The sequence below is a fragment of the Bemisia tabaci genome, chromosome 10, assembly GCF_918797505.1.
Source record: "Bemisia tabaci chromosome 10, PGI_BMITA_v3".
In the NCBI taxonomy this organism is placed as follows: Eukaryota; Metazoa; Arthropoda; class Insecta; order Hemiptera; family Aleyrodidae; genus Bemisia; species Bemisia tabaci.
Genome location: NC_092802.1, coordinates 37864381 through 37886755, shown reverse-complemented (window position 1 = coordinate 37886755; position 22375 = coordinate 37864381). Strand labels below are relative to the sequence as shown.

Sequence of the window (22375 nt, the reverse complement as noted above, 5' to 3'; positions counted from 1 at the left end):
CCGTTACTTTTAAAACGGTGCATTGCATTTTCGAATAAAGTTCCGTTAAATCAGTCCCTGGGCCATAGTGCGCCGAGCAGTCGCGATCGGCTTCTCGCCCGCGGCGCTAAAATGGCCCCACACCTCTAGAAACGTTTTTCTTGCCACTCATATCGGTACATCGAAAACAGCGGAGCCACGCGTAAGATCAACGTGAAAGAATCGATTCTTCGATCCTATCGATCCTATCGAAGATCGATAGGAATGCGCCATCACTAGTAAACAAAATGGCGCACGTCCCACTAGGAAGTGGTCTTTGTGATTTTCTCCGTAATCGAAGTTTACTTTCAGATTCAGACCTAATAACTTTTTGTGTAGCTCATGAACTTAAGTTTTCTAAATGTGAAATGTTACTTCCAACCGTTTCGCCCCTTTAATCACCAATCTTATCTTGTATGGTCACTAGGTATGCTATGCCTACTTCCACTCTCATCCTCAAGATGAAGTTAGCTGAGTCAGATATCTTTCGATGTAATGTCTCATTGTAAGTTTTAATTCCACCTCATAACTTTAACTCGATAGCTCACTCACTCATTCTTTACAGTGAGCATCCATCTCTCAACGAATCGAGGAACTCAGGGACCGTCCTTTCAGTCAATGTCGTCAGTATACCTAGCAAACCTGAGCATCCTCTTTCGACATTAACTGAAGTTTTTTCTTTGTATTACGATCTCTGACAGACCTCAAAGTCAACTTTTGAATCCATCTACCCTATTACCTACTATGTCAGTGTGAGTGCATTGATCAAATGCTAAGATGTGGTTGATGGCCATTTTGATTAACTTATCTTGCTGGCTGAGTTATGGCACCTCAGTTAGAGCAGCGGACGCATTGTATGTTGAGACCAGAGGCGAAAGACCCTCCACTAGTATCTTGGCCATTGTGGAAGCTTTTACTTTCAAGACTTCAGCATTCTACTGTTGACTTACCTACCTACATGGTTGATGTTCAACAATGTGTTGGCAGTGCCGTTGTGCAAACAAGCCGAAAATGGCTGACGCTTGAGAAACTTGTTTGTCTCATGATGTGATCCGAAGCTCATCATCGACCATGTAGGTAAGTCAATAGCCGAAACTAGGGTGATGAGTGTTGCTCCCTAGTAATTGTCCATGAGGAATTGTTGAAACCCCAAAAGTAATAGCTTCCACCTGTCGCCAAGAGGCCAGTGGAGGGTCTCTTGTCTCTGGTTGAGACAAATGTCAATCTCTGATTACCGCTGAATCAGCACCACTCAACAGGTTAATACATGCAGTTAGATGGCACTAATGATGAGTGGTGACCTAAACAATACTTTACTTTTGTCTCAACATATGATGCACCCGCTCTAACGGCCATTTTAATGTGACTTGTCACTGTACATATCAAGAGTGGATTCATCGTACGTTGAGACAAAAGTCAAGTATTGTTTACAGCCATCAGTGGTGCCATCTGACTGCATGTGACCTGTTGAGTGGTGCTGATCTGGAAGTAATCAGAGATCGACATTTGTTTCAACATCCGATGAGTCCGCTCCAGCAAGGTTGAACTGGCGTGTGACACATTTCATCGACTAGGTGAAAAAATCTTGACAATTTCTTAATTTTATCTCAAAAGAAGACATGCGCCCCTGCGCATGAGTCTATAGAATCATTCTAAGCGAAGAAAATAGCAAAATTTAGAGAAACAAAAGTAAGATTTGTTTTAGATAGAAACCTTGCATTCAATACAGCCATTAATTTCTGCATCAAATGCTAGGTTTTTCCCCCTAATGGATCCTCCTTTCATTTCTCTAAATTCTGCCAATTTTCTTTGTTTTGCAAACAATGATTCTGTAGAGGCCCACACGCAGGGGCCATTGTCTTCTTATGCTGTAGGCTATAAACTAAGAATCTGCTAAGATTTCACACTTTATCAATGTGTCATTTCGCAAGCCACACAGGAGATCAAGCCAATAAGAGAGGTGGGACATAAAATTTCTTACGTAAACTGCACATTTTGATGTTTAATTTGTCTTTTTTAAATTTTAAGGGGTGTTTCTGAAAGAAAATTTCACAAGAAAACCAATGGAACCACTTTAAAGATCTCACAGTTTTCTATGAATAGAGTTATAAGCGTTTAATAGTTTCCAAATTTTGTCCGACCTCTCCTATTGACTCGATCCACTATGCGCCAGTTTGACCACGTCAGAGACCTTGATAAATCATTTAAGTAAGTCTTCGACATCAAGCGTCATGCTTTTTGAAGGAAACTAAGTATACATCTCAAAACGATTGAAACTACAATTCTGACTCTTTCATGGTTGTAGTGTAATCACTCCAAGAATATCTATATCTTGAGCAACAGTGTTTGCAAAGTTGTGTGAGGCAGCCTTGAGCCCTGCGCAACCTGAGCACAAGGACAGCCTTCTATCGTCAAAATTTATTTTAATGACCTAACTATTATGATTACAGAATTGCTCAAGTCTTCTTGGCTTTGCTGCAATAGTTGCAAAGGTGAGGCGAGCTCTGGTTGGCAGCACTGGTGTCTAAATGGCCGAAGCAGGCACTTCGTGTCTCATTGCTCAAGAATTAGACTCAACAGACCTGAATGAATACAGTTTAGCTATCTCGAGTGCTGATATTTACCTCGATGCAGCAAGCGGGGACGGCAGTAAGTCACTTTTGAAATTTCTGCTCTCTGTCTGTTTCGTAGTCTGAGTAAAAAATTGAGGACGTTTTAGTAAAAAGGCGCTTGAGGCCGCTGCTGGCTGCTAAGATTTTGCAATTTTTTCTAGCATTTGCGGCAGTGAAATTCATTCGCAGTCGACTCACTTCCTTACCATAGTGAAGAAATACTTGAAGCAGATTCAGGAAAAAATTCATAGCTGAGCTGTCAGATAAGTTGCTTACAACTAAAGAACTATGTTGCACAATCTTTGCAGCACTGGAAGTCTCGTACGCCCTTTTACTGAAAAATGACTCAAGTGTTCTCAGTAGTTTTCAAGGCCACTTATTTCTCCTCGTAAGTCTTCAGGAGAATGGAACAGAATAGAGCCTGAACTTTCGAAGCAAGTCATGAAGTTCTTGCATAAAATGATGAAGTCGTTGTCTAAAAATAATAGAGTTTTTGTGATGATTTTTAAAATCAATAGGTTTAAGCAATAAAGGTCTCAAAAGGTAGAGAGATATTGCAAGTTTGCAATGGGAATGGTATTTATTAATGTAGAAGAAAATAAGGACATTTTTCTTGGTAATATAATAAGGAGTAATAAAGGAACCTTGATGCTCATACTTGTTTTATTTCACTTACATCTAGTACATGCAGAGGTGATAGGAGCCGAAGCTTTTCGAACATCTAGCGTTTATCATCAGGGGCTAGTGCATGCATAGTAACAGCGGAAGAGCAAAATAACAAACAACAAGCACTAATAAACTACATCATGCACATAATTGAATTAGCTCAAACAGTAAATAGCATAAGTTTGAAGCTGTACAGGTAAGAAAGGAGACTCATAGAAAGTTCATAAATTTGTTACTGTGCAACTAGATATAGACACTTGTTCCAATGTATTGATTGATAACTGCCGCTCCCTGTGAGCAATCACACTAACTACCCATAGGTTCATTTCCTGTTCACCTCTGTTCTATCTTGTTATGCTCCTAAATAGTTTCTTCATGCAGTACGTTAACAGCTCTAATCACTTGTCAACGTGCTCTCTCCTTTCTTACCTGTGCAGCTTCAAACTTTTGCTATTTACTGTTTGAGCTAATTCAATTTTGTGCATGATGTAGTTTATCAGTGCTTGTTGTTTGTTATTTTCCTCTTTTGCTGTTACTCTGTATGCACTAGCCCCTGATGATGAGCGCTAGACGTTCGAAAAGCTTCGGCTCCTATCACCTCTGCATGCACTATATGTAAGTAAAATAAAACAAGTATGAGCATCAAGGTTCCTTTATCAGTCCTTATTATATTATTTATAGATGCTACTCCAATCATGTTTAATTTTTCTTGGTCACAAACGTCACATTTTTACACTTTAAAGTGCAGTAAAAACTTTTTAAAAAAATATTAAACCTTTGCGAAGGGGGTCCCCTTTTTCTCTCTCACAGTCTCACTAGAAGAATCAAACCCTAGAAATTGGCTTACTGGATAAACTGGAGTCACAGATATGACATAAGCTCAAACACAGCACTAGTTGAGATTAGAAAAGTGATAAGAACAAGTCTACGTTATGGTGTTGTGATTTTTGGTCACCAGTGCCACCGGCGTCAAGTGAGCCCGACTCGAGCTCTGATTGGCCACGACGCATGAACACTGCCGAAGCAGTCCGGGCGCACCCTAATCCGACGGACCGCACGGCTTTGGCAGCGGCAGATTCGCGAAAAGCTTTATTTCAACCCCCTGTTTCACGAAGAAATCATGATGGAGAGCTTTCAAAATTGTCTTAAAATTATTAACCAAATTCTGAAATTTTAATTGACGCAAAGAAATCAAGTCCAGATCCAAAAATCGATTTTTCACAAGTTTTTAAAAAGACCACATTTACACGTATTCGACATAAGGTGAACCAAGGTGCATACCATGTGATGTTACGAAGTCCTAGACCCGTTTCAAATGGCTTTTGACTTTGAGGAGCTTTTTCTCAAAGTTCCGGTGACTGGAAATTCTTTTAAAAAAGACCTCAATACTCAGTAGACCTCAAACTTTTGTAAATTGAATTAAAACAATTTCATGCAACTACCCCATTACCTCCTCATGACACTTGGAGGTGTCACAATATAATAGTCTGTGGCTAAAAAATGAAATAAAAAAAAATAAACTGTCCATAAATCCACAAATTTAAAACCAGCATATTATAATGTATTATAGCCTCCCAGAAGTATTTAAGAGCATTATCGATTAATGGATAATCAGGTTTTTCCTCCAAGACAAAAGAAGTTGCACAATCTTAGCAACATTGCAATGATAGTGGTTCCTTTTTGCAAAATGCAATCCTATTGATCCTCTCACTTTTAAAAATTTCATCAAACATCTTTTTGAAAGCAAATTATCTTATGGTGTGAGTCTTACAAGGGGAACTTACGGACCTGCCGCCTCCGATTGGGCTGAATTTTTTTTTACAGACTCTATGGACCAATTCTAGAGGTCAATTTGAGCCGTTTTCCCGAATGCGCAATAGGAAGGGCGTAAAAAATTCCCAAAAGTTGCGTTTTCGGCGTGTGATTTGGTCGTGCGGCGCGTGGCAACACTGAAGCAGCCTCTAGTACCGCTTTATCGGCCTGAAGGTTTCAGCGGAGTCCGGAGCCCTACTGCACACGTACTGGTTCCATGATAGTGATGTCCCGGGTTCGATCCTCGACTTTTTATTTTCCGCATGATCACGTAACATTTTATTTTTAATTCTTCATCCGCATTTATAAATCAAGCAGTTCCGATCACTATCCCCCCCTCCCTCATTTTACGTACATTTTCCCCCGATATTTATTCACATTGGCCACATATAATCGTATGAAACTTCATTGATATAAATTAATGAATTAAAAAGCAAAGGGCTAAAATAATGTGTTTCTTGGTGACCCTTGCATGCACATGGGTTTGGGGTTGCTCTTCGATTTATTTACACATTACATATTTTTCCAGGAAAACATTTGAAGATAATGTAGTAACAAATAAGGTTTTCTTTTGCTTTTTAATTCATTAATTTATATCAATGAAGTTTCATACGATTATATGTGGCCAATGTGAATAAATATCGGGGGAAAATGTACGTAAAATGAGGGAGGGGGGGGATAGTGATCGGAACTGCTTGATTTATAAATGCGGATGAAGAATTAAAAATAAAATGTTACGTGATCATGCGGAAAATAAAAAGTCGAGGATCGAACCCGGGACATCACTATCATGGAACCAGTACGTGTGCAGTAGGGCTCCGGACTCCGCTGAAACCTTCAGGCCGATAAAGCGGTACTAGAGGCTGCTTCAGTGTTGCCACGCGCCGCACGACCAAATCACACGCCGAAAACGCAACTTTTGGGAATTTTTTACGCCCTTCCTATTGCGCATTCGGGAAAACGGCTCAAATTGACCTCTAGAATTGGTCCATAGAGTCTGTAAAAAAAAATTCAGCCCAATCGGAGGCGGCAGGTCCGTAAGTTCCCCTTGTTAGCAGTCTTAAGGTTTAAGTCTTGGCAACTGTATTCAGTGACTGTCAGAATATGAACCCTGTTTATTTTTAGATAGTAACTATCTTATCTTATCTTATCTGACTAATGTGCGAGTAACCAGTATTTTCTTCCTCATTCAATTCCTACTCTCATTGATCGAAGTTCACTCGTGGCCAATGGCATACTAAAATAATTTCATTGTGCTTTTCAATCAAAGAATTTTCTCTGTTTGGCAATTATTTTCTCAAGTTAGCAAGTACTACGGTAAAAGGAAAAATCTTGTAAATCTTGACTCCGAAAATATGGAACTCATAATTTCCTACTCTCTCACTCCAATGTGTTTTGAACCACTTTTGAGTGTCCTGTTATTCACGAACCCTAACATCCAAACCCATTTTGCTCTTTTCTTCAGATGTCGAAATGGACTTAGGAGATCACATATCGACACCCACTCTAGATGGGTTTTTTGAGGTCTCTGAATCTTCGGTAGATTTAAGTGGCGCAGGCGATGCTGGTATCCTGATCGCAGGGGATTTGACGTGTGATGACCTCTCCAACTCCGCCACACTGGTTACATTACCTGATGGATCGCCAGCAATATTGGTTGGGCAACTCGATCCAGGGGCTCCAGGTTAGTAGTACTTATTGTTAGTTATTTAAAGGGGATGGCAACCTTAAAAACAAGTTTGGCAAAATTGACGAAGAAAAAAGTGCAATGAATGATGCCGAAATCCGTTTGCCCCTATCAAGAAAAAATAGCTGAGCGCGTGACGTCATGAGCTCCGTCTCGCACATCGCAGTCTGCACTCTGCATTCTGTCTCCGGTGTCAAGTGGCGGATGCGTGTTCGCACCAAGTTGTTAGTTCACCCTGATTTCGCTCGTTCCTGGCCGACTCTTTTTTCTTTGCTTAGGTGTGACTATTAAGGCGACTTCGCGGTGCCAGACTTGAAGTTGTGTGCGTGTGAACGGCAGTCACTCTGGGAGAGCATGACGTCACCAGTCAGACTTAAAATCTTTCATACCTCTGCTGATTTTGCGAATTTTTCATTTGGGACAGAGCCATTTTGCTTCTTATACCTGCCCGCTTCGATTTTTAATACTATCTCATTTTCGATTTTAGGGTTGCTGTCCCCTTTAAATTTCACTCAACCAGCTCAAATTTTACTTTGGATCTGTCAGAAAAGAAATACATTCATAAACCATATCAGTGTAAAATTTGTTCAACTTTTGGTGGATTTTCTCAGAAACTTCCAGATCTTCAAGCTTGAAGTTTGCATGCATGCTAATATGACTGTTGGCTACAACTGAAACCAGAGATAATAACCAGACGGAAATTTGTTCGCCTGAAAGTTCCATTTTATAAGTTGAAAGTGGGGCATATTTTTCGCAATTTTTCTGAGCTGTATTTTGGCGTCAAAAAAGTCTTGTGTCTGCACCTATAACTGTAGTTCCACCTACAACCCTAGTTTCAAGGAAAATTTAAAAAAAAAAGTTTATAAAGATAGCACTCCTAGTTTCCGAGAAACATTCACCTGAAGGTACAAAACACTCTCTTTTCAAATTGTGAAAAAGGACGGGACAAGAAATTATTTAACTAGATCAATGTAGACGGGCGCTCCTCACTTTTGAATAATCGTAACTAGAACAGTGATTTACATCATTTTGACGGTAAAAGCGTCCTCCACAAAAACAGACAGAAGAAAAGTCACCTCATTTATTTGGGATCCACTTCTTACCTTGAATTTTAATTTATTGATTACAATATGCTGCAATAAACTTGACTACTTTTAGTCAAGTAAAATAGGTTTGGTCAAGAATTCTAAAAATTCATGTATTTTGGAAAAATAGTGATAGAGAGCAGGGTGTCTAGCGTCAGGATTTTCCCGATTCCATCAAGATTTGAGGTCAATCAGGATTTAATCCTGATTTCATCAGGATTTGAGGAAAAATCGGTCGTAAAATCAGGATTTGAGAAAAGTCGGTCGTCCAATCGGATTTTTTCGATTTGCACTAGTTTTTAATCCTTAGAACTTAATTTTAGAGTTCTGCTTTCGGATACGCTTATGCAGAAATTTTAATTTTTCTCTGCAAAAAACAGGATTTGGAAAAATTATGAAATCTGGATTTAGCAGTCAAAAGTCAGGATTTCATCAGGATCACCCAAAATGAAAAAAACTAGACACCCTGGAGAGAGTTGTGCATTGATAAGTGGAACAGGTACTTAAGTTTATTTTTGCAGCAATGGGCCTTTAAACAAGATCTGAATTAAAGTATTACGAAACATGCTCCCTCTTCAATACTTCTTGACAAAAACAAACACTGAACAGAAAATTTGGAAATTAACTCCTAAAGAAGATATGAATGTTTGCAATTACATTGGTTAAATGGCAGAATTACATTTGTGTTATCTAAATTCCATTTTAACTGTGTTTAAAACACTTGTTAATATCTTATTTAAGAGTTGATTTCTGAACTTTCTGTTTTGTGAATCGCCTTTTACGAAACATTCTCAAGAGGAAACATGTAATGTTTTCTTCTAGTTCTAACTTTGACTAGTGGCTTATTACGCAACTTCTCAGATGGTTGGAGAGATCAAAAGTAAGCATTAATTTAAAAAAAACCAATGGTTAATGGTTTTGGTTTAAAAAACCTACTGTCATCCATCTTCAGTTGTGGAAGCTCAAAATTCCACTCATAGGAAGTTTTAATTAAAAATCCAGCCAGGTATTTTCGGACAACTGCTTTTTATGTTTTTTTAACATTTTTGAAAAACTCATGCTGACTTGTTAATTTTTGTTCCAGAAACAAAACTAGTGGAAACAGCGATGCTCGAAACGTCTATACTGCAACCATCATTTTTAAAATTTATAGATCATAAAAAGAGCAAATCCAAAGAACGAAAAATCGTTTATGTTAAATGTAAGTCCAATAGTGATACTTAAGTCACTTTCATTGTTGAGTTTCCTAAAGTAACAAAACACCGCTTAAGCTACAATTGCCAAAATGATTCAACTTTAGGTATACATCTTGCAGGGACAAACAGCTAGACTCTTGGAAATTTTTTCCAGAAAAATGAAGGAAAGTCCAAAAAACATTACTATTGATAATGATCAGCCTAGATGCTTTAAGAAGTATTTTTAATTACGATAAGTTTATCAGTTTATGTTAACATACCGATACATTTTGGTTGAAAAAAAATTAAGAGTAAAGTTAAGACCTGCTTCCAATTTTGTCCTTTGCAAAATTAATGTGAATTTTCTGTGTTTTCATGTATGCTCAGCAGATAGTTAATTTTAAAATCAGAGATGCTACTGTCAGAGAATACGGCAACATATCAGGGAATTTTAAATATGCAGAGCAAACGTGGAAATTTCGAAGAAAATGTTAAAGTGTGTCCACTTATGGAAGGGAAAATTGTGAAGTCACATTTATTTGCTTTCTAGAATGAGATTGATGTTTCAGACAATGAATTTGGCCTGATAATGATTTAAAGTTATGCCTCTTTAACTGTCTGGCGTATATTCAATTGTCTAGGAATTTTACGGAGATGGGTCCTGAAATTTCATTTTCCAAATTCTGTAGCAACCCTGAGAAGTAGTAAGCGGCAAGTTCCTCGATTTCTTTTTTCTTCTAACTAAGAACAGGGAGAGGTACAAAGAAATAATACAGAATCTCACAGGGAAATTTTTTCCCCGCATCCCTAAAAGCTTTCTATCCCCCTTGCTGTCTTGAATTGTTCTGATAACACATTAACTACTCAGAAGTAGACATAAACCACTTGTTGACCTTTTTTCTAATGTCTTTAATTTTGTTTTTTGTTTTTTTTTCCAGATGACTCTAGTCCTAAAAAAGTCAATTTAGTTAGTAAAGAAGTAGAAAAAGTTGTAGATAGTGAGAATGATTTAGCAAGTCTGATAATTAAAAGTGGAATTGCGGATGATCCAGCAACGACTCTTCTGTCCTCGAATAAGACTGATAATTTAGAAACTCAAACTCAAGACCCTAGTGAGAAATTCCTGTCTTCCATTAAAGAGAGAACCAAGGATAAAAGCAAGCGGGATAGACCACCTCCGAACAAACAGTTCATGTGCAGGCATCTCGGCTGCGGGAAACAGTACTCATCATTCCATCATCTCAAAGTGAGTTCTCATTACTACTATTCATTGAAAACTACATTTTGAACTTGATATCCACAGCAAAAGTGCAAAACTCAATTAGCGACATTCCAGATTCCTTATCACATGTACTTTATTTTTTTTTTTTTTTTGTAAACTAGTCAATGTAATCTTTCAGAAAACTTTCTTGGTTTCTTCTTTGTTAGCAAAATATCCCGTTTAAATTTCCAGCTTTGAAGTCTGCTTGTTTCTACTCGAAAAACTAAAATTAAATAAATAAACTAAATAAGTAAAGCAGAAATTTTGAAACACGGTAGTCAAGATATGCACTTTGGCCTTTGATATGGAGGTATTAGGCCATGAATATGTAGGTATTAAAAAAGGAAAATTGGTGGTGGCAGTTTATTTTTATTCATTTACATCGCGACATACTTCGGTGGATACAATTTGGTGTTGATATTCCTGCAAAATCTTAAATTTAAATTATGGAAAACATAGTGTAACATCCATTATTTCTGCTCAATTCATTACAAGGTATAAACATAAATCCTTTTTATAATAAAAAGTAAAAACTATTTTCTTTCATTTGATTTGAAACAACAGAAATTAACATTTGTTTGCATAAGATACTCCTTAGTAGCCTCAAAGAACAAATAATGACAGTGTAGTTCATTTTTGTACGAGTGAAGTGCTGAGGTCTAGCTTTTTCAATCAGATAATGTTGAGCTTTGAACATGGCAGATTAGACTGCAAATGATTTTGAACTGCAATCTTCTGTATCAATACACCATCAGTACATTTTTGTGCCAAAATGTTTGTAACAGACTCCTTTTAACAGGCGTAGCAACATTTTTGTAACACAGAGGGGAAAAAATGATTGCAAGATGTTGGACTTATTTTCAAAAATAAAAATGATACATTTGAATTTAAAATGATTAACCTAATAGTTGCTCTTCTTTTAATTTGTACGAATCTAAAGACACTTGGTGTTGAATAGTAGAATGGGGGTGTCCCAAGTTTTTTCGATATTCTGAAGAACGCCTATGGAAAAAACTTTACTCTTTTATTAAAATCCAAATGCTCTTAGGCTCCCATGGTGGTTGTGTAATGTAACTGACAGTAAATAGTTTGCATGCACTGCCTTGTCCTTCTTTCACATTTTCTTATATTTCCAACCCCTCATTTTGATTTGACCTCTCAAATAAAATAATTTTTCTTAAATTAAGTTAAGTAGTTACAAAACGGATTTAATCTTAGAAGCAGCAACTAACCTTCTCAATTCTCTATCATTCAAGTAAACTAAAATCTTTTCCATCACATCATCCAGTGAGCTGTCAAAATGTTGGACAAGGAATGTAAGTGCTACTGCTCCCCGCTGTAGCAAATCTTTTCGAATCCTCCCTCGGCTGAGTTGAACCTCGATGATATCTGCATAGATAGGGAATTCAGTTCTCAGGCTTATTGTCCCCAGAAACTGAGAAGCCTCTACATTTTTTGCAAACAAAACCAGCTGGCTCAAATCTTTCTTCAAAAGATCATAAAAAGTCGTATCAGTTTCACCAATTTTGCTGCTTTCCATTTTGCAAATTTCAATTTCGCATGCCTCTCGAAAATTTTGCGTGGGTATCTCCGCTCTGATGAGTGGCTCTTCCAAAATTTTTGCAGAGGGTTGCAGTTTTGCAACTAGCATTTTGACAGCATGAAATATGGTCGCTTTGACGCATGATGGAGGATGAGAAGGCCTACTGAGTATAATCTCTCGTATATGATTTATGGCGGATATAGAATTTACATTAGCACCATACTGCAACAGTAGTTTCGTTATGGCATTCCTTTGATTGAGGTCCGGCACTGAGAAAGCTCTCCCTAGAGGCATGTCTTCGAAAAAGGGTTCCATTTTGTTGGGATCAGCGCCAGCCTCAAGCAAAGCCTCAATATTCCTAATTTCACCTCCCCATATAGCTTGGAGCAGTGGTGTTGATGTGGTTAAGAACCTTTCTGCGTATGAGTTCACATCAGCACCTGATTCTATCAAGAGCTCTAATTTTTTTGTATCTCCATAAGCTGCATAGTAAATAGGAGTTTTCAACTCTTTATCTCTCTTTTCAGTATCTGCACCAAACTTCAAGAGAGTGGTTAAAGCAGTTACAGAAACTAAGTTGCCAGTAGAAATACTGAGTGGCGTTCGTCCGTCCAAATCCTGTGCATTCATGTCAGCACTGTGTTTCAGCAAAAATTCGATCCAGTAAGAACTGCGCTGCCCCTTAAATACAGCCAAATGAATTGGTGTATTGCCTCTTGATGTCTTTGCATTAACATTTGCGCCTGACTTTATTAGCGTATCTGCAATGTGCAAGTAATTTTCTTCAACTGCACATAAAAGTGGCTTTTGAAATCCTAAGTCAATGTCATGCTCTGCTCCGTACTTCAAGAGAAGTTTGACAATCTCACAGTGGCACTCTGTAACAGCAAAATGAAGAGATGATCGTCCATATTTGTCTGCAGTATTCAACTTTGCTCCAAACTTTAACAGACTTTCAACTGTACTTAGATGCCCTTTCTCAGTTGCTGCCATTAAAGGCGTAAAATCATTTTGATTCCTCACATCAGTTGCTGCTCCATGTTCCAATAGTCGCTGAACAACTTGAGTGTGCCCCCTTTGGGCAGCTTCATACAAGGGTGTTTTCCCTTTCAAGTCAACCGAGTTGACATCTGACCGGGATCCTAGTAAGTTTTCAACAATGGTCACATAGTTTTTCCGGGCAGAAGTAGAGAGAGCTGTTTGTCCTTTGCAAGTTTTTAAATCCAACTGTGACCCCCACTTCATCAGTAACTCAACAGTTTCAACATGGCCGTTTTTACTTGCATTGTAAACAGGCGATCTTCCTCTTTTATCGAGCAAGTTAATAGTTGCTCCTGCTATTAGTAACGTTTCAACAGTACTAATGTAACCTCGAGATGCAGAAATAGTAAGCGGTGTCTCTCCAATATTAGTCTGACTATCAATATCCGCCTTGTATTTCAGCAAAACTTGAATCATTTTTAAGTCTCCCCGTAATGCTGCATAGTGGAGGGCTGTTTTTCCCTGGCTCACAGTGGAATTAACTTCTGTCCCTGCCTCCAATAACATTTCCAAAATCTCCAAGTATCCTCTCTTGGCACTTATTAGGAAGAGAATATTATAATTGTCACTGTGGAATTTTGCTGAGTCGTACTTTAAGAGGTAGTTTACCAGTTTCTCTGCGTTATTTTTTGTAGCATAGTGAAGTATTGATAATCTTTGTACTTCTCCTAGAGTCGTTTTCGCTTCAGTACTTATGAGAGCTATGATGAGTTCTTGCTTCCCTTGCTCTATTAAAGTTTTTATAAATGTAACAGGTTGTGAATCAGCATCCCATTCCGTACTGTCTTCCAGAAGCAATTTAAAATTTCTTTCAGGATTTACCTGTCTCTGAAAAAGTCTTGCCTCCTTCTCCTGATCTCCAAATCTTGCTCCATTTTTCAATAGAACCTCCACCACTTCCCATCGTTTAGCTTTAGCTGCAATATACAAGGGAGAGCCGTATTCTGACCAGAAATTTAGACCATGGTCTACTAATTTTTCTACAAAAATTTGTACCACCTCTAAATGCCCTGCTGCCGCAGCCTCATGCAATGCTGTGATTCCTTGTGCATCTGCGGAAAATTTATCAACTCCTTTACCTAACAGGAATTTGACAGTTTTGGTACGGCCTGCACGAGCTGCAATTGAAAGAGGATTTACCGAGGAAATCGGCGCATCAAAAGCTGTAGGCAGAAAATCTCGGAAGCATCTGAAATTTTCTTGACAAGATTTAGTCTTCTCTGTCAACTTCATATCCTGAAAAGCCAAAAAATACTTAAGTTCTAGCTCCCTTTCTACACACCTTCGATGACTTTTTATGAACTCGTTTTGTGAGTAGAGACTTTCCACCACCTCAGTGTCACAGTTTGCTGCTGCAAAAAGTAAAACAAGGTCTTCGTCTATAATGACAGTGCTTTTTTCGGCAAGTGTTTTTGCAATAGCTGATTCTGAAAGTAGAACTGCGTACAACAAAGGGGAGTTTCCATCTTGATCCTGTACATTAGGGTCTGCGTTGAAGTCTAATAATAATTTGACCATTGTTGCATTTCTTCTAGCAACAGCAACGTGCAAGGGATAAAGAAAAAATCCATTTAATTCCTGTGTGCCTATATCATCATAGTAATAAACACCATTAGGGTCCGAACCATTTTCGAGCAATAGCTTGGCAAGTCTGAAAAAATTCCCACGAACAGCCTTAAACAACAAATCGGGGTCATCAGTATTCAAAGAAAACCCATGCTGCAGTAGTTTGGTAAGAATGATCGAATCTTTCTCTGTTCCTATGAAATTGATAACAGTATGCAGAATAGTCCTATTTCTCTCATTATTTACATCAGGGCGATAGTTGAGGACATGAACTACAATATCTGGACACCTCGTTTGAACAGCCAGCTCCAAAACTGTTTCACCCCTCCAACTTAAGGCATTTACATTAGCTCCTTTTTCTAAAAGCAGTTTCACCAACTCTGTATGTCGGCTTTTAATAGCAGCGTGAAGAGGTGGTGAAGTTTTCAGTGTATTTTGGACTGCAGAAAAGGGTGTGGCCCGTTTCATAACCAAAGGACCCATGAATTCTTCATCTGTCCGTAAGTCAAAACTCTCAATGCGATAATCATCAAGGAGTCTCTGCTCACTTTTCACTCTTCTTTTGGTGTTTTCATTTTCACTTTTATTCAAATTGACAGTCGGATTAACGTCCGCACCTTCTTGAATGAGATACTCAGCGATTTCGAAGAGGCCTTTCTCTATTGCAATGTGCAGTGCTGTCAAGCCATTGCTTTTTGCCGCATTCATGTCAGCACCATAGTTGATTAGCACTTCTACGATAGCCCTGTTTCCACATTCCACAGCTCGGTGCAAAACTGTACTCCCTTCATAGAAGTCAAAGTCGAGGGGATATCTAGAATTAACATCTGCGCCATAAATTAGAAGTTGGTTAACTATCTGAACATGCTGTCTGTATATTGCTATGTGTAAAGCTGTAAACGGTCCTAGAACTTTCGAGTTAACGTCTGCTCCCTCACTCAGGATTAACCTGACCACCTTATTCTCGCCTCTAGCAACTGCGAAAGCCAGCAAGTCTTTATCATGGGCCAAATATTCTTTGTTACTCATAATTATTTCTTCTGTCTCTCCATTTTCTAAGAAATCAGTTTGGTTGGGATTCTCTTCGGCTCTTCGACACCTTAAAATCATTTTTGCAATGTCGCTTTGTTTCGTAACAATGGCATGGTGGATCCACGAGTAGAACGTTTCCATTGATATTTCAGTATAAAAACTGATGATTTGTATTATTTCCACCAAATTCCTCTCATTTATTGCTTTAATTACTGAGGTTCGTAATTTTGTATCCAGTCTCTCATTCCGTGTCGTAGAAGTCCAACTTTCATCAGAAATGGAAGAGTTAGTATCACTGTCAAACGGATCAATTAATTCAAGATCTTCATCACAGCTCTCCATCATATTTCACCATAAAATTTCAGACAGTAAATTATCATCTGTATACTTCATGAACTATCAAACTGGCTGAGCTAGTTCTGTCTATGTGTTCTTTTAATGCAAAATTTTCTCTCGGAAGAATAGAAAAACCATTATTCAAGGAGGTAGCAAATTGTTGACACTTAAATTTCAAAGAACACCAAAACAATATATACTTCCAAAATTTTTTCTGGAACCCAAGCATCCAATGTGTTGTAATTAAATTATCGTTTAATCGTGTACTCTAAAACTTAATCGTAAATAGTGTCCGTTTAGTTTAGAGTTCTCCTTTCGGAAAAAAATTTAGAATTTGTCTCGGAAGGTAGAAAAACTTTGACACGTTTCAATCCTGGAGAGCAGTATTATTCTAGCAATTCCTGCAGCAAAGCACTCAGTGTGTTGTAGCTGGAGACTTATCGCTCCGCAAACTATGCAAATTTCAGCGTAGATCGCACGCCGTTAACAATTTTCTCATGCGGTGATGAAATCTGCATTTCGTAGCCGCCGTGGCGAGAATTTTGCACGAAAACGGAAGAATCGCGTTACTGAGGGCATGATCTCGGATCAATACAGCACTCCCAAGTTTCGAGTGGATAAATTTTAAAGCCACGGTCCCACAAGCAGTGCACGACGCGAAGTCGATCGCGCGGCAGTACCGGCTTGTTGCCTCGGACGCTAGTGATGCGAATTGTCTGAAATGTTGCATGTGTGAGGAATTCGATGACGTGATCTTTGAAAAGCATGTGCACGATGGTGCACTGGTTTCTCTGTAACCCCAAGTTCATGAGAAAGCACTCGAGTGAGTGCCAAATGGATGTGTATCTCTAGCATATCACTGCGAAGTCCAAAAATAGCAAGTCTCAAGTTGCATGCAAAGATAAGGAGCAAAGATACAGTTATCCTGGGAATCCACCTCTTAGCACACGTCAAACCTGCAAACATGGCAAACTGCTATTGACGTGCTCCACTATCATTTGCGTCTATGAAAACATGCTACTGCTTATGTATCTTGAGAGATCTCTATCATTCCTTGAAATTTTCACAGAATTTTCTCCGCACGAAGAGGAAAAATCACAGAAATTTTCAAGACTGGACGTTAAGTAGTTTTTTTATTTAAAAAATAAAGTTTGACAGGAAGTCTGCGACGTCGCAAACCGAGATACGTGGTTTGGTAGTTTCACCGTCGATATTCGTTAGCTCGAAGTATGGCATGCCGCTAAACAGTTGCCTACCCTGGAGCTGCAGGGGACTAGGGGACCGTTTTTATTCCAATGCGGTATCTGGAGTCCTTAGTAATCTTTGGTGTTGCTGCTGATGATAACTGGCAACAAACAGCTTTAAAATCTTTGCAATCAGTCGCGTGGTTGATTTTGCGCAATCGGCTTCGCATCGCGCGCTGTCAGTGGAACCGTGGCTCTAAGCCTCAGCCGCGCCTCAACTTGGATTGGCCAATGAGTGGTCGGGTGTTATCGCATCGCGAGATCCGCAGTACCAACCCAAGCCGGAAATTTCATGGGTTGACTCGCCCGGTTTGCTGAAGATTAGGTCGGTAAAATGATTTTTTCAGCAATTTTTGAAGCCTCTGACGCAGTTTTTAACGAAACGTAAGAGTGACTTTGGCCAATGCTCATGAGAGCAAAATTTGTTGGTCATAGAGGAAGGGACAAAATGTCAAAAATTTCACTTATCTCGCGCTCAAGAAGTGATAAAATTTATGACGCAGAAAGGTGGCGCAATCACTTCTAACGCCGTAAAAAAAAATTCGAAGGTTGCCGAGTTTCATTTGACAATTTTTTTTTTTTTTTTTTTTAAGGAAAGTTATGAGGATTTTTCTTTGAAAATTTCGGAAGATGGAGAGAAAAATTCTGTGAATTTAAAGAAAGAAATTGGTACTTAAATTTTCAAGATAATTCAGTTTTGATCACCAGAAATTTGGCGATGTCTTACGGCCCATGAGGCTTTTTTTCTCAGCACGGCACTGTATTGGACCACATTTCCCGAAAAAACCTACAATTTCAGGCTCATTCCTAAAAGCACCTACCTTAATCTTTACTCCCGTTGGCGACACTGAGGAGGCCTAAAATACGGGAACCAATCAGAAATGGATTCACATTGTCTTAATTCTCAGTACAAAGGGACTGTAATCATAGCCAGAGACCCGAAAACTTATTCCACACCCACCAACCGCCTTACCCTCTAAATTATTCAATCTACCTTTTTCCAAACAAATCGTTTTCTCTTCCACACTCAACTCCTACCATATGTTCACTTTGTATGTTTTCCATTACCCAGTCTCTGGTCATAGGAAGTCGCTCTGCCGGGTATCAGAGCGTTAAAATGGTAAAGGGTTCTCACCCTCTCCCTCTTCAACTCTACTTTTTTTTATCAACCCCTCCCTTTTTTTTCCATGTTTCTATATTTTTTTTTTTGCATCCCACACCTTTAAAGTCGGTTCCTAATCACGTATAACCTCCATTCGATAGATACACACTAGTCTAAAGTTGGCTGCAGGTGCTTAGGCACAAATAGAGTACCTATATTGAGAGAGTATGGCCACTTGAGTTACCACCTCTGATTGGCTCAGCCATCTTAGGCTGAATGGAGCCCGTAGGACCCAAAAATGGCGGACGCCATAAGTTAATGTAATGCAAAATGACTCAAAATGTAGTTGTCTTTGCTTATCGTAACGAGAAATTTACTCAAATGCACTATTGCGACATCTTTACATATTTTTAAGGCTAATCGTGTGCAATTTTTGAGAAAAATGATCTTAGATGTAGTAAGGTTGGCAGCAAGTGCGGTTGGTGATAACCGTCAAAAGTTGGCAATGACCCCCCTCCCATCCACAAAAACCAAAACAAAGCACCGCCATTTTTGGGTCCTAAGCCTCTCCATGGGGCCCAATGGCCATACTCTCTCAATATAGGTACTCTAGGCACAAAGCCATTAAATAGCAGAACAAAAGAAGAAAAAAAAACGGTGAGTGGCAACCTGCACTACTCCCCCACTCCATTCCACTGACGCCACTCCACTCTAAAATAGAAACGCCGTTATCGACCGCGGAGTCGGGCGCGGCTGTTAACGTCGTTTTTCGTGTCCACTGTCATTTATTGTGCTCGTGGATCTCAGTAGGAATCGTTCTACAACGCGCGACGAAGCCTCGGAATATTCCACGGTTCGTGCGCCCTTGAAAAGTACTCGGTTTTGAGAGATTCGGCTCTCGGTTTCGGACCTCGGCGTTGACTTTGAAAATTCTTCACCAGTCACCAGCGAAAAGTGCTCGTCGCAAGCTTAAATCGGAAAGCGTTTGACGTTCAGGAGTTTGAAGGATCGCGACTAAAAATCCTTGAAAAGTGCTCGATTTTGACGATAAATCCAAAGCCTCGAAAGTGCTGGATTTTGAAAATTCTTCACCAGTTACCAGCGAAAAAAGCTCGTTGCAAGCTTAAAGCAGAAAGCGTTTGACGTTCAGTAGTTTGTAGGATCGCGACTAAAAATCCTTGAAAAGTGCTCGATTTTGACGATAAATCCAAAGCCTCGAAAGTGCTGGATTTTTTAAAGTAGGTGCGTGGAAAGTACTAGACTTGTACTCGTCACTAGTTACCAGCGGAAAATGCTCGTGAGTGAAATGAGAAAGCGTCCGACGTCAAACAGATCGTCGGTGCGGAAATCGCGATGTGCCATCTGTGAAAACAAAAGAAAATTTCCGATGTGTGCTTGGAGTCCTCGGTACGACAGAGGCAGCGGCTTCCGTATTGCGCAGTCCCTCGAAGAGCGAAAGATAACAAGAAAGAAAAAAAATGAGAGAATCTCATCGGCGGAAATCTGGGGGGAAATCTGTGCGTGTCGAGGAAAATTTCAAAATGGCGTTGAAAATTCTTCATGAAGTTCTTGATTTTTAATATCCGCGGCTCCGCGAACCACGTATTTACAAGCCTCTTCGCAGTCTGAATGATTCGAGTGGATTACCATTGTGTTGCTAATTATAGCCGACCAGGATGTTTGTCATCGGAACGGCGACGTAAGTGTCTACTTTCTCTAAGATCACTTTTCCCTGCGGAGACGATCCCATAATCGCAGTGGCGTGGCGTGGCGTGCTTTGCGATATATCGATTGATCTGTCATTTAAACCTACGGAAAAGGATCGATTAACAGGGTGTTCGCAACGAACACCTTAATAATCGATTCTTTACCGCGGATTCAAATGGGAAAATATCGATAATCGATCATTCACGCCACGCCACTGCATAATCGACGACACGAGCGCGGAGAAACCGCTTATCTCCGTTTGCGACGTTGCAGACTTCCTGTAACACTTGACTATTTTTTTTGAAAAATTTTCCACCGTGATTTTTGGAAAATTTCCTTGATTTTTCAGGGTGTCTAGCATTAAGATTTTCCCGATAGAGAATTCGCAGGTGTCTGAAATTTGATGAATTTCAAGTTGAAGTGGAAACTACTGAGCGAACTGAACGCGAAGATACCTTGGTTCATGAATTGAACAATTATTGGAGAAGATATGACAAGATGATCTAATCTGCTAAAATACGTGTGTTTAAATGGGAAATGCCGCCAGATGACGTCATTAGGTGGTGCATTTTCTCACTTTTAAATCTATTTTTTTACTATTTCCCATATCAGAAAAAAATCATAAAAAATACTGTGAGTTCAGCTCTTCAAGCACTTTCAGATTAAGCAATAAAAAATTTGCATGCAAATTCTCCATTATATCAGGATTTGAGGTATATCAGGATTTTATCCCGATTTCATCAGGGTTTGAAGAAAAATCGTTTGTGAAATCAGGATTTGAGAAAAGTCGGCCGTCCGCTTATTTTCCGTTAGTTATCCGTTATCCGTCCGTTAATATTTCTCCGCAAAAAGTCAGGTTTTGATCGGGATTTGGAAGAAATATGTAATAATCAGGATTTAGCGGTCAAAAATCAGGATTTCAGCAGGATTTCCCAAAATGGAAAAAAAACTAGACACCCTGTTTTTCAATTATGTTAGCAGCAGTGGCGTGGCGTGCTTTGCGATGTATCGATTGATCTGCCATTTAAACCTATGGAAAAGGATCGATAAACAGGGTGTTCGCAGCGAACACCTTAATAATCGATTCTTTACCGTAGCTACAAATGAGGAAATATCGATAGTCGATAGTCCACGCCACGCCACTGATTAGCAGAATGGACCGCGTTTAGCAGGAAGGAACCAAGCCACATCAGCAATTACCAAATTTACCTGGGCATTTTAATTTTTCACAAGCGAACGTCTGTGCGGATTCATTTGAAAATTTCAGGGGATTTGCCTCGTACCATGCAGGAAATTCATTGAAATTTGCACAAAAATCCACACAACCGTTTTTATGTGAAAATTCAAATTTCTCAATTAAATTTGGCAATAGCCGATGAGGGCTTTCTGCTTGACGGGGTCCGATTTCCATATAACCTCCAGCTACAAGTTCGGCTTCGGAAAAATGAAATAGGAGCGGAAATTTTGAAACAGCGCAGTGGAGATATGCGGTGTTGAACTTTGGTCATCGTGATATTGCGTGGTAATTACATCCGATTGGGCAGCTTTGTAGATCAAAGATCGAACAGCATTCAAGATTTGTGTCCAAAATCTGCAATTCGTCAATACTGCTGAAATGCTGACCTTGCGAAAGATTGGGCGTAGCGTTGGCCAGAGACGCTGTGAGCAAGTTTTTCGGTTTGCATGATCTGACCTTGCCAGTTCCAGCTGCTATGACTAAGTTAGTTACTTAGTTAGTAGCCGAAATTCGGCTGTTTGAAAACATTCTTGGTCACTGGCTTGACGTCGTCACCTTTTGGCCGAAGTAACACAAGCAAGCGCCACATTGGAAAAAAAACACATTGGATCTAGAGTCCAGACTCTTAAAAATATCGACAAGAAAAAATACTGTTGATTCAATCGGATTTTTGCTTAAATCAAGAACCAAGCCTCTTAATTTGAGCGGATTTCCTTTTGATGTAAGGTTAAAACTGATTGAATCAAGAGTATTTTTTCTTGTCGATGTTTTCAAGAGTCTGGGCTCTAGATCCAATGTGTTGTTTTTTTTCTTGTCAATGTTTTCAAGAGTCTGGACTATAGATCCAATGTGTTGTTTTTTTTCCAGTATATGCGACTTCTAAAAATTTCCGCTGCCCTTTTATTATTTTACTGAGAAATCGTCCGACGAGGCTGTCCGAAGATTTCACTGAATTTTATTTGTGCTGCCGACGAAATTCAGTGAAATTTTCGAACAGATTCAACAAACCCGTTCTCCCCATTTCTCTGTAAAAAATAAAATAGCGGCGGAAATTTTTAAACTTCGCATGGCGCTTGTGGTTCTTTGACTGAAGGTTGACGACGTCTGTCGAACGGTGTACAGTGATGACGTGTCGCGCGTAACATGTTTTTCTCGTGACGATTTTTTGCTCATTCAAGGTCTATATTTTACGAAATGGATCGTAATTTGGTAATTTTTGGTCTCTTTTCATGTCCAATACTGGCGTACCTA

The 22375-nt window shown here is 39.3% G+C and overlaps 2 protein-coding genes across 3 annotated transcripts in view; one reads left to right on the top strand and one right to left on the bottom strand.

The window, feature by feature from the left end:
- Nucleotides 1-245: 245 nt before the first annotated feature.
- LOC109040564 (uncharacterized) overlaps nt 246-22375 on the top strand; it is a 33107-nt gene continuing 10977 nt past the window's right edge. Inside the window, exons 1-5 of one of the 2 annotated variants that reach the window (XM_072305591.1) lie at nt 246-445; nt 2469-2667; nt 6574-6792; nt 8965-9081; nt 9994-10301. In XM_072305591.1, the coding sequence (XP_072161692.1) occupies nt 2547-2667; nt 6574-6792; nt 8965-9081; nt 9994-10301 (765 nt within the window). In that variant the 5' untranslated portion in view covers nt 246-445; nt 2469-2546. Of the gene's footprint in view, nt 524-2468; nt 2668-6573; nt 6793-8964; nt 9082-9993; nt 10302-22375 lie in introns of both variants that reach the window. The other variant, XM_019056539.2, reaches the window with a different exon arrangement.
- LOC109040563 (uncharacterized) lies at nt 10668-16548 on the bottom strand. Its single transcript, XM_019056538.2, has one exon. It carries the CDS (start codon nt 15841-15843, stop codon nt 11512-11514), a length of 4332 nt encoding a protein of 1443 aa, XP_018912083.2. The 5' UTR covers nt 15844-16548; the 3' UTR covers nt 10668-11511.

Excerpts from the sequence above, each read along its gene's own strand:
- LOC109040563 (XM_019056538.2), bottom strand. The coding sequence starts at position 15,843 with ATGATGGAGAGCTGTGATGAAGATCTTGAATTAATTGATCCGTTTGAC.